Source organism: Aythya ferina, assembly GCF_964211825.1.
Source record: "Aythya ferina genome assembly, chromosome: 3".
Lineage (NCBI taxonomy): Eukaryota > Metazoa > Chordata > Aves > Anseriformes > Anatidae > Aythya > Aythya ferina.
In genome coordinates this window covers 92,174,303-92,187,030 of record NC_140298.1, presented here as the reverse complement: position 1 = coordinate 92,187,030, position 12,728 = coordinate 92,174,303, and the positions used below count along the sequence as shown (strand labels likewise).

General features: G+C 36.0%; 1 protein-coding gene across 2 annotated transcripts in view; it reads right to left on the bottom strand.

Annotated features, from left to right (window-relative positions):
* Positions 1–12,728, bottom strand: part of LGSN (lengsin, lens protein with glutamine synthetase domain) — a gene marked incomplete at both ends in the record, with an annotated part of 44,154 nt that overhangs the window by 14,519 nt on the left and 16,907 nt on the right. For both annotated transcript variants that reach the window (XM_084515725.1, XM_084515726.1), the window contains 2 exons: positions 6,691–6,786; positions 11,647–11,722. In XM_084515725.1, the coding sequence (XP_084371851.1) occupies positions 6,691–6,720 (30 nt within the window). The remainder of the gene's footprint in view (positions 1–6,690; positions 6,787–11,646; positions 11,723–12,728) is intronic.

The window sequence follows — 12,728 nt, the reverse complement described above, 5'->3', positions numbered from 1 at the left end:
CCATCTCGTGAAGTAACAGTGAAGACTGTAATACTATTTAACCAAAATATATATCACTCCATAGCTGATCACAAACTGTTATGTTGGTCACAAATACCTGCTCAAGCATTTATTAATGACTAAGCAACTTAGCCAAGAGTTCTTGGTTTGCTTGGGTTGGACTGGAATTAACACCTGTAAAATAACTGGGAAACTGAGAGATACCATCTTTGTTACTGCTCTTCACCTTTTCCACAAAGACTAGATTCTGTCCAATTTCTGAATTTGCAGAAGAAATAGGGGTCTGCACAGAAAAAAGTGAATGCCAGTCTGGATAAGGCAAAAGAGCTTCCTGCTGGCAGACAAAAGCATTTAGAAGAAAAGGCAGCAGTGTATGAGACATACGTGGAAGGAAACAGTCACATGGCTTCCACTAAGATAATTAATACCTCCCTTTTTCTGTATTATTCCTCCTATTTTCTCATTATGTTCACCCATTACGCTACTTTCCATTAATACCCCAGTCAAAAAGGCATAAGACCTTTTTTTCCTGAAACAGAGCTCAAGGAAAGCTTCCTTCCTCTCTTCCCCTTGCTCTGAATCTCTTTGATGCACTTTATTACAGCTTCTTTTGGAGCTTACTGGGGCATTCCTGCTAGCCCAGAAAGCAGATGAGTGCCAGCTCTCTAAGAAGGACATGACATTCTCTGCCTGTAACTCCCCCACACATATCACAACCATGACTTGGTTGGCTCTTTGAATCGACATGATTACTGTCTCATTGACAACAGAAGTCTTTGCTTACCTCAGTTTTAGCACTCAATTTCTAGTGATTCCATTTTATATTCAAAAAACTTTGGTTTATTCTCATAAAATGATTCTGGGTGTACTCTGATACCTCTACATGTTCACCCATGCAGAATAGGCCTAATTCCTACAGCTCTGTGTCATAACAGAATAAAAATGTAATGAAGATTCCTTCATTTACATTCAGTAATGTTCCTGAATAGACGAGCAGACAAGAACTGCTTATAATGGAGCATTTTAACATCCTCATTAGTAACACAACTCGAATGAAGCTGGGGAACTATTGATTGCCAAATGGAGTAACCTAAATCATTGTGAAATGAAAGAGGCATCAAATTAAATTTCTAGATATATAAAATGTTTTTCTGAAAGAAGAGAAGAGTTTCAGCTATGAAAGCTATAATCGTTAGAGGATTGCATTTTTAATGAATTTATGAAAAATATTTACTTAAACATCCTCTGCGGCAAAGGCTGCCATCATTAAAATATTCAGATTTCCTCTTTATGAAGTCTTCATATTTCCTTTGTCTTCTTCAATAGCTTGAAATCAGTAACATAACATAACAATATGTGCATTTCTGCCCTGCATTTGTGTATTCTGTGCTTAAAGATAACTACTGAAAATTCTAATGTTAGATGCAAATCTTGTCAGTTGTCCCTATTGTAGATCTTTGAAAATACGTTGAAAATAACTAAATATGAACACATCCTTTTGTATAATACTTAGATATTGAAGTCAGACAAAGAGTAGTTCATGTAAGAAATGTAAATGTAAAACATCAGAAATCTACCTGTTCCTGTAGTTAACCAAGCTAAATGATTTCCTGAACACAAGGTTCATATTATAATCTTTACCAAAACAAATTCCTTCTGAACAGAGAAGAGAAGGATAAGGACTGGCCACTTGTATACCCATTAATGGAAACATTTCTTTGTAATAAAATTCTAATGATCAATGTGGCTATAGTACTCTGCAAAGAATTTATTTTCTTTACAGGAGTTGAGACACAGTTGAGTACTGCATTTTTATCATAGAATATTTATCATAGAAAAAGGATATTGTGCCCATTGCTCTTAAATAAAAACACTGACCTTTTTTTGCATTTAAAGAAAATAAAATCTTACATTTACCCAGAGAAAAATCTATGCATTACTTAGGACCCTCAGCACAGGGCACTCTGTGATTTTGTCTCTGTGTAAGAATGATTCTTCTAAATAAACTGAGATATGTACATGTATGAATTTTCATTTTAAAGTAATTTCATGGCATTTTCTGAAGTGGACTAATGCTGAAGTTTTTGCAAGGTACAATTATAGCATCCTTTCATATTAAAAATAGTCATATGCACGAGTTATGATACAGCCTTACTATCTAGTAGTTTATGTAGAAACTACTAGTTTCTACATAAATTACTACTACTTTTATCTAGTAGTTTACCAGAAAGAGTCTAGTGCTTGCACACAGAGGCAGAAGAACCCAGGATATAGGACCTAAGAATTTTCTCATTAATTTATTATTTCTAGACAGTTTTGTTTACAGAATACAGAATCAAGTAAAGTATCTTTCAACTATCAGCTTGAAAGACTTAGCTGGATAGTGATCATGACTTAATTTCATTGAACCATGTGTCCTGTTACGCAGAAAGGAAAATAGAAATATTCATGGCAAAAGTTCTAGTTATTTTTATGTCATTACTGAAATTACTGAATGTTCCTACATTTTTGTTGCTGTGTGGCAGCAATTAACAGGAGCTACTATAGCTACATGAAAGTTCTTTCAGCCAACATTTGTTTCAGAATCATTCATGGGGCTGGGTTTTTTGTTTGTTTGTTTCTTATTTTCAAATATTTACTGACACACTAAATCAAAGATCTTGAAAGTTTTGAAGTTTTCTTCTCTTTCTTAAGTCGTAAATACTCAGGTGGTGATTCAAATATTCTTGCCAGCAAGGTTATTTCCAAAATGTAAACAATGTATGCAATACTATGCAATAAATCTAAAGTTTAGGTTTTCTAAAAGATGTATCTGATGTTAAATGTCATTGATAGGTATCGGTACTCTGCCAGGTCTTTACTTCCATTGGGACTTCTTGCCCCAGTGCTGTAACTCATGCTGGCACATTGATCCCCTTTGCAAAGGGGATTTGGCCCTAGAAAGCTTTCAGTAGAGGTGAACCACTGTGAGTTCTACAAGGCAGGTAGTCTAGGGGTGAAATAGACTTAATGTCTTGTTAATAAATAATTTAAATTCACACAAATAACAGCTTTGCATGTCTTCACTTGATACCTAGTGTATCATGTCATGTGCACAAGTGTCTGGATGTCTGTGACTATCAACAGAACAAAGTTCTCAAACTACAAAGTGCAAAGTGCAAACTACAAAGTACTACAGTGCTTCAGGGCTACACTTGTGTGTTACAACACTGTATTATATAGCACTATAAAATATAGCACTGTAAAAGTAAACACTGTAAAATATAGCACTATACAAAGTATAGCAAAGTATATCTCTTGCTACACAAGAGAATATCCTGCTGTTCAGCTCTCACATGACAATGGCAGGTAAAAGGTGTAGAGAACAGAAGACAGTATCAGCAAGCAAATATTTCAGCCCTGTGCAGATGAAATTGCTTGCTCTACTTAACCCAATTACATGCCACTGCTGGCATGTCGTCAGGCTTCTACAGTTGAAAGACATTTTATATCTTGTGGCAACACAAAAGCCATACATCTAAAGCAATTTATCTCAATCAGTTTGTGTTCACTTCTAAGCTTTGTACAAGCTCTGAAGTGGAACATTAACTATATCATGAAATACAGCACTGCCAAAAGGCAGTTCGTCTGTAAACCTGCCAATCCACAAGCCAAGAACATTTGGAAATGTAAAGGGTTGCCTTTGGGAGGAATAATAAGCACAGGGATATCTGGTGTGTGGAGCAAGTGAAAATCCAAGACAGTTCTTGAACCTTTGCCTTAAAAGGTTTTTATAGATGACTCAAAATATATCTGCAATGTACTATGAGACAAATTCAGAGGTTGCAGAGGGAACCTTCTATTTTTTCTTACTTTTTGTTTCCTTCCTGACCTTAGGAAAGAACTCAAACATTATTGGGATTTATAAACCTCTCTAAAAAATCTACTGACAGAGAGAGACAGAAAAATGAGAAAAATAAATAAATAAATAAAATAAATAACAAAAAATTCATACTATAGCATGTGAACGGGGAAAAAAAAAAAAAAAAAAAAAAAAAAAAAAAGGAGCAAAGAAATATGGTTTAAAAGATTCCCTAAGTAACTGCAGATGAATAGCTGCACTAGGATTTATATCACAGAGGAAAGTGAAAGAGAGAACACTGAAACTCCAGCAGCAGCTTTTATATATATAGTCAACGAGATAACCCAATGTTTCTGCTACCGGCTATCCAAAAACTTAATGCAGCAATTCGGCAAACAGCACTGGTGTATCAATCACATTCTTGTTTTCTCTTTTCTTTCAGATTATTAATCAATTATTAATCAATTGTATCCATTATTTAGTTAAGAGGTCAGGGAGTAAGGAGGTGAAATTGTGATGGTCTTCCTCCGTTATCAAGATTTTTCAAGAATGGAAGATTCATTGTGCATAGAACATCAAGACATGAAAATCTGGTATTAAAAATCAAAATTCTGTAAGATGTGATTGGCTGAATGTTTTATTTATTTAAAGTTAAATAGCTTCACAAGGGTTTGAATTTGTTTTTCTATCATAAAAGTCAGTGGTGAAAATTTTAAATTAAAAGTTTTCAGTCTAATTTCCAGTCTAAGAAAATCTTAAAATATTGTTCAAATGATGTTGACAACTGGCCTTATTCACATTGTTTGAACATTTCTCCAGACTTCAAAAGTAAAACAATTTTTGCATTACACTTCGATTATCTTTCAATTGTTATGGAACTATAAATGCTGAAGAACTTTCTGGCTGTTACCAGGTTACCCTTTTCAGCTTTCTCTGTTTGGTACAGTCAAGTTAATTAATGTTTGCATGTGGCAACAAATCTCAAAAACTAAAATTCAGGTCTTAACAAGAGGTGCTCCTTAAGACATTATATAACAGTGTACGTAAAGCTAGTACATCCAAGTCCAAGTTTTTTCCCTGTGTCTTCCCCTGACAGATGGAAAGAGTTACCCAGCTGCTTGCCCCAGCAACCAGGCAGCGAAGGAGCAGAGGATGATGGAATAATTATCTACTGCTGGGAATTAATGCAGCTTCACTAGAGTCACTGGAGCTACTCAGATTTATACCAGGAGGGAATTTGGCCCATGGAGTATAGAGCCACAGAAGACAGCACAGACATTACCAGGGAGTTGCTCTAGGAACAGAGAAGGATTTTGTGTTTTCTTTTGCTTGCAGTGCTAAAACAATGTATGCTACTGTAAATAGACACTGGTGGTTTTTCAGCTAGAGACATGAAGATCACAGCACATTGTCAAGTTATTGCTGTAACTAATTCCTCTCTCAGTGACCTTGTTTTATAAAGTGGTTCTCAGAGAGTGATTTACTGCTACAAAAACCTCCCTGTGAAGGACCTGCAAGTGGCATAAATATTAGGTACATGTGATTGTTTTGCAGTTAGAGAAGCTGTAAAGCACAATCTTGCCATAGGTCATGGGAAGATGTGTGGTAATGTTAGGAGCAGAAGCAAAGTCTCCTTTCGTTTTTGAAACTTTTAAATATACACAGGATTACTAATGTCCTTCATGGGAAAATGAATAGAAGAGTTTAGCTCACTTATTTTCACATCTGACCTCTGCCTTCCTCTGCTACTCCCATCCAAAGACTTCATGCTACATATCCAATTAGTAGATTAGCTCTCAAGGTCTCAAGATTCACTGCTTCAAGGCAGCAGAATCCTTGTGGTAAAGTTATTTGCAAATACTTTCCCTTGGACTGTGCCACCTGCAACATGTAAGAAAATTCCCTAAAGCAAGATAGACTCTCAAAATTAAGAAACTGATCCTGCTTTCAAAATGACTTTGGAACAGAAAATTACATTGGTGGTGTCATCTCCAACTTGCAGTGGTGTAAATGAGATGTAAGAACAGGACCCATTTAACACATGACTGATCCTCTTTCTGGAAGACATTTGCAAGGAAATGGACTTAATGATACACAGGATTTTTATGTCTAATTTCTATGACTCATTTCATATCTAAAGATGGTCTGGGAGGCAGTTAGTGACTCAGAGAAGGTATATCTCTGGCATAGTATTCATTTGTTCACCTTGACAAAAAATTTTAGTAGCCTCAGGAAGTCTGCCTTCACCTTTACTTCCAAGCTACCTTATATCTTTCTCAATATTTTAAATTAAACATTTTAATTTCATGTTTTCCATAATAATATATCTTGGACCCTACCCAAGATAACAGTGGTTGTTGTTTTTTGGTTGTTTGTTTTTAGTCTTGTTGAAAATATTTAATGCAACTTCAGGGTCAGAATCTAAGAATCTAAGCAGCTCCAGCTCCACTCAGCTCAGTAGAACAAATCAAGGGCATCACTTTCAGGTCAGACATTTATGTTAGTGGTTTCACTTATATTAATTATGTCAATTTACTTTTTCACAAATATTAATGGGTCAGATTTTAGACCTGTATTTCTGATACTTTTGCTAAAATTATAAATGGAAGATATAGGAAATTAAAATGTGTTAGACTTGCTTTCTAAGGTAAATGGTTGTTTGAGCTTAAACCAGAAGTCTTTCTTTGACCTGCATCTGGCTCAGAATTAGACCATGCTCAATACACGTGCATGAAGACATACACATACACCACAATTAAGTATTCGTTCACTTAAAATCTTGAAGCGGATATAAAAAGTATTTTATATCATATTATCTGCTCAGATATCATTCACAGTCAGTCCCTTACCTCCTGAGTAAGATCTTCCTTTTCGTTCATGTCCACTTCATTCTAGTTCAAGTCACCATTAGAAATGGCTTGGTAAAATTCTAATAGAAGTACATCCTGTATTTATAGGCATGGACACAACAAAGGTTAGTTAAAACAGAATTGCTGTAAAGTTCTTTTCCCAGAAGGCTATGCAGGTGATGAACCATACAGAGCAACCCTAATGTGTCATGCCCAAGAGCACCACTTTCTGGAACAGTGTTAAAGTAGTAAAATAACAAATGCACATTATTAGCTGCCTGCCTGAAAACAAAGACAACTGAGTATAAAACTGTTTTGCTCAACTTTTCTCCTCACAAAAGGTTTTTTTTTTTGCTCTGTAGCAAGCCATTTTTGTTCTAGAACAGAAGCTATTGTTAGGCTCCTTTGAGGTAAAACCTATATTGGACTTTATAACAACAGTATGTTGTCAGGGCACAGAGGTAGGAATTTGAAAGGCACAGCACACTACAAGAACAACACAGAGTACTAGACTGCTGTTCTAGGTGTTTGCATGTAGCTAATTAATACTGGTGGATCTGTCTTTTTGGGGGGAAGGGTTTGGGTTTTATATGTTTCTTTGTTGTTTTTTTTTTGTATTTTTTTTTTTCCATCAGGTCTCTAAAATCATATCAGTGATCAGATAGCTAAGGTTGCCTTTCTTATACTTCTTTAGTTACCTGTTTTAATATGGATTCAAAGGACTATGTTTAACTGATATTTCATTCATCCAATTTCCTTTAGCTGACCTAATGTGGATGATTGTGTGTGATTACAGCCAGCAGCTGATCTCCCAATAAACTCATGTGAGCATCATGTTAAGAATAGCACTTCATCATGCAAAAAAAAGCAGGTTTAGTAATTTTTCATACTTTAAAAAAAAAAATAATAAAATACTGAGTTTGTTAAAATTACCCCATCAAAAGAAGAGCTATGGATTTGGAGTTACAGTTCACAAAAATCTCTGTCTTCTTCAGTTAAATATATAAAGATAGGTGCCCAGGACCCAAACAATGATTCTGAAAACCCTTCCTCAACTTGGAGGCACTGAAAGGCTCTGGAGCTCTCATCTCAGTTATTCCATCTGCTCAAGTGCTCTGACTGCCCTTATTATGAACTGCCCCACTTGTCACAAAGCAGAACAGGACAATATCTGCATAACTGTGAGTTTATCAGTGTTCAAGAAATAGACTTACTCATAAGACTATTAACAATGCAACATTGTGCTAAAAATTCTCTTGTCAGCTTATACTAGCTACAAATTAATTTTTAACAGCTCATCAAAGGTGTACTAGGTACCCTAATGTTTTCATGGATATATGTTCTATGTAGCATCACTGGAAAATGACCCCAAAGAACAGCCCATAAGCGTGTTCTCTGGAGGAGAAGCAGATTTACACAAAATGTTCTGTTTCTTTTAGAATGTAATACTGATATCATGAGTTTGTGTAATTATTTAATTTAAATATGCTGGTCTTAAGCCACAACTTATCAAATATTAATCTAAAAACCTAGACACTGGAAATACAACACACGAGACCAGCCATTAACAAAAGTGATCACTTAATATTTTAACTACAGGTACTTTGTATGCACTATGATGAATACATGGTAATGAGAAATGGAAACTGCTCAATTATCCCATTAGCCTCTCTTCAGTAGCTAAAAAAGAGAGACAGCTTCTCTTATGACAGCTATTGCAGCAGATAACTGCCAGCTCAGGGGAGCTCTCTGCTGGCTAGCGGCCAAAATCTCACTTCACCATCACCGCGGTTTACAACTATTTCTGATCTCAGCTACTGATGTCAGGGTTTTTTTTCACGTGTTTTCCAGAGAAGAAATCTGTTCATAATCTTCTCCCATTCGAACTGGTTTTCCAGAAGGGGAAATTTCTACATACTCTTCATTAACTTATTTTTAAGTAGTAAAGAGTCAGGCCTTAAACATCCATCGGGAATCTTTTTCTCTCAGTGTTAGGTGGAGGTTACTTTCAGTTGTTAATTTCAGTGGGTTCCCTGGAATACCTACATTTTTAAAAATAAACTGTACAGGACAAAATTTCTGTATCTTGGATAGGTCTTGAATGGTGCCTAATGATTCCCAGGTTGGAGGAAGGGAGGATTACATCCTGTGATCTGTTCATGGGCCTGGAAAATTTATCACAGTAATTTTATCACTTCCTTTTATCACCTAAATTTAATTGAATGCATCCATTCCTGTTTCTAATCCTGACAGGCATGCCAAAATACACCTTTACTACCTAACTGGTTTCAAAAGTAGTTCTCTTAGAGGTTGCTGAAGTAGGTAACTAAAAGTTAACAGAGGAAACAGTTCAAATGGAAAATTGCTTCCTCCACTTGCAGAAGCCTTTAAAAATAAAGGGTCTTTCAAAGTCTTATAACACTTAGAGACTTCCAAACTGGTATCAACTGGCTAGTGTCAACTAACATCCACAGGGCACAGATCTGTATAGATACACAGGTTAAGATGGATTTTTTACAGACCTATCTCAGGAGCTTTTGAGAACAAAAACCTTTGAGGTCCCCAGTTCCAAGGCTGGGAATTACATAGAAGTAAAAGGAGATATTCACTAAGTTTCTCCCTCACAACCATAAATATATAAAATTCTGTGCTAATACCAAAAGGCTGTCATTATAAAGCCAAAATAAAAATCTGAACACCAAAATCCCTTTAGGAAGATCCAACCTAATGTGTTCCTTCAACAATGAGATATATTTCTGTTTTAACCTCCAACCTTGTGCGTTGCCATCATTATTAAACAAAACTGTACTTTGTGTTGTAGAAAATGTCTTTTTCTTCACCATTTCTTCACAGCTGATGTTAGATATTATCCAGTCTCAAGATTTGTAGAAGACTGCAGTTAAATTCCAGTTTAAATTGCCACCTAGTAAACTATGAGCATAGAAACACGATTAGAGCTTTGTTTTCTATTGATCTTTATTCAGTTACTATAGCTATCTATCTGCTATGTCCTCTTTTAGGATTTATTCATATGACTGTCTCTTTCAGCACTCTCACAAATAAGCCCTCACTATGCATGACAGCATTTATCTAGCACTCTCCCATCCATTGCCCAGTGCTTCCTTCTTGATTTATATTCCAGTTAGGTAGCAAGAAATGCCCCTGTAAAAAGCTGTTCTCTTCTGTATTTTCAGGTGTCAAAAAGTAGGCACAAATGATACAGACAAGGAGAGTACTGAAAAGCTAGTCTAAGATGTATTAGGAGTTAATTATGGTAATTTTTTAAATCAGTGACATTAGTAAGAAATCTTATCAGTGGGTAATAAGCAATTATTTTATACTCAGAAGAACTGCAGTTGTCTTAAATGTTGATTATTGGAAACTGTAGCACTATTTGTGCTTCAGGTGATGCCTTAATATATATGCTCTCCATAACCAAAGCATTAAAATTGAATGCCAGACCTTATTATACCTCTCCCAGTTTTTGGTCTTTCATGTATTAAATGTGAAAATGAAATACAGAGGCCTGTTGTTTATTTTACTCTTGACATCACACTTGATTTATTTTCTGTATTGAAATTTTAAAATTACTTTTCAAATCACAAAGAACCACTAATTAGATCATGATGGGTCTGTCATTCTGTAAGTCAAAGTGATACCTTTACATGAACAGCCTAGACCTTGTAAGTTTGCATCATTCCTAATAAAATGAATCTGTTATTTTTTTCATCCTTTTCATTCCCTCTTCTATCTTAATAAGTGACTGGAAATAATTCTGTTTCTTTTATCTATTGCTTTTTATTGCTTTTTTTTTTCTTGCATTCTCTGTCAAAAATAGAATTTCTTTTCCTGTCTGGAAATCAGGCTGTTCTTTGTATGTTTTGAGCTTTTCACCAAAAATTCATATGCCATCTTTTCCTTCCAAGGCATATACTAGTGTTTTTTTTTTGCTCCCGCATACAGCTGTCACTGAAACAGAATCAAAAAAAAAATACAGAATGTTAAAATTTTTAGACAGGGGTTGAAGAATATTAGATTGGAACTAGCCATAGCTAGAAGAAGAATTAATAGAATCATAGAATCATTCATGTCAGAAAAGACCTCTAAGGTCATCTAGTCTAACCTTTAAAATGCAACCTTTCAAATGCCTGTGCCTCCAGCTCTGCTCCAATATTCTTCCCTCCCCATGCTTTGCCACCACCATGGCAACATATGCTCAGTCCCCTGGTGGTCACACACTGTCACAAGGCAGATGTTGCTGTGGGTATAAAGTTACAGAGCTGTGCAGCAGCTAGAAATCTGTCTGGTTTTCCACGCCTCTACCAACATGGCATCACATGGGAAGCTTACTGCACCAACCCAGTGCTGAGGCATCGCATAACCTGTGGTGGAGTCTGGGGAGGGAAACCAGCAAGCAAGGTGCAAGACACTTCTTCCAGTGAACAAAGTGGCTGCACATGGCCCTGCAGGCTATAATTAGGAATTAATCTGGATTTAATTAAATCCAGATAATAATGCTTAAATTACTAATCCTACCAAACATGTTATTTGAGCATCACTAATACTATTCCAGTTTTACAGCTATCTATATAATGCTGCACTCTCTGATGCACTCTTTGAGATGAAATGGAAGAAGCTGTGAAATGGAAACAGCACAACAGAAGCACCAACACAATCTCCTGCAGTAACTGTGATTTTCCACATTAATTCACCATCTAAACTTCTGGCAGATGTCACACGCCTTGACTCATCAACACAACAGTGTCACAGCCTGAGGTGCTGTAACCGCAGTTCATTGTGTCCTTGTTAAGGATGTAAGGTCTGTAATGTCTTCTTAATTCATTCCAGAACTGTGCTAATTCAGGTTGCTGTGTACCCATGCTGAAGGAAGGTTAGATGTTTACCATTGGCTGTCAGCGTGGGCCAAGATCCTTGCATTATGGTTTAATTTCTTACCTCTTGTTACTTTCCACTGCTTCCTTCAGCTTTCTTCTTTTCCAGATCTGTCTTCAAGAGCTGTTTCACATTTTGGCTGCCAGATCAATTTTAGTAGAAGGATGGGATAAATTAATTTTAAATTAATTAATAAATTAATTAAATTAATAAATTAATTTAATTAATAGCTCAACCATCTCTAACCTCTTACAGCTCTTGCCTTTGTTCATGAGTTGTTCATGGAGGACTATGTCCTACCACAGCAAGATAACTATTATGTCTCACTCATTTCACTTTTTCCATGGTTAACCCTGTGCACGTGGCCCTGCCTGCTGCAGAAAGAGGAGCACAGTGACACTAGCAGCCTTGGCCTTCCATTTAGACATAAGAAGTTTAGATGTGTCTTGACAAGTCTTCCAAATTCTTCTAGGTTAAACCAAACAGCAGACTACAAGCTGTCACTGACATGCATCAATACTACAGCAAGAGGTGCTCTATGGCAATAGAGAGGGAAAAGGAAAAACATCCTTCAAGTACTACAGGACCAGACTGATCCAACTTTCTTGCAGTGTGCAAATATTTCAGCCTGCCTGGTGGCAGATGTGTCAAATACTTTTGCTGAGGAGCTAGCAATGGTTTCATAGTACTTAGTTATGCAAATCATTGAAAGTAATGAGGTATTCCGTAGGAAAATTAGGGAATGTAGTGCATAGTTTGAGACTACTAACAATACTCACGCCAGTCATTCTCCTGTCCTGAATTTTCTAATTGCCTACCCAAACAGTACTGTATGTGATCAATAAGAAGAATAAATGTTGTCTGGTACTTTAATTTGTACTTATAAATTGGAAAAATCAAAGATGAGAAACTACGTATCTGTCCACTTTATGCATTTGCTTGTAAAAAAAAAAAAAAAAAATCTTGACAGATGCTAAGTTTAAGGTCTTTGTCATGTTAGTCTTAAAACGAACCTGGAGTCTTAAAACAAACCTAGGGGAAAATATCTCTAACATTATCTATGGAGAAATTTTTAGCACTTTATAGATGAAAAGGAATTCAGTACTGTGTTATTATGCTTACTTTAAACTAGTGTAGTTCTGCTG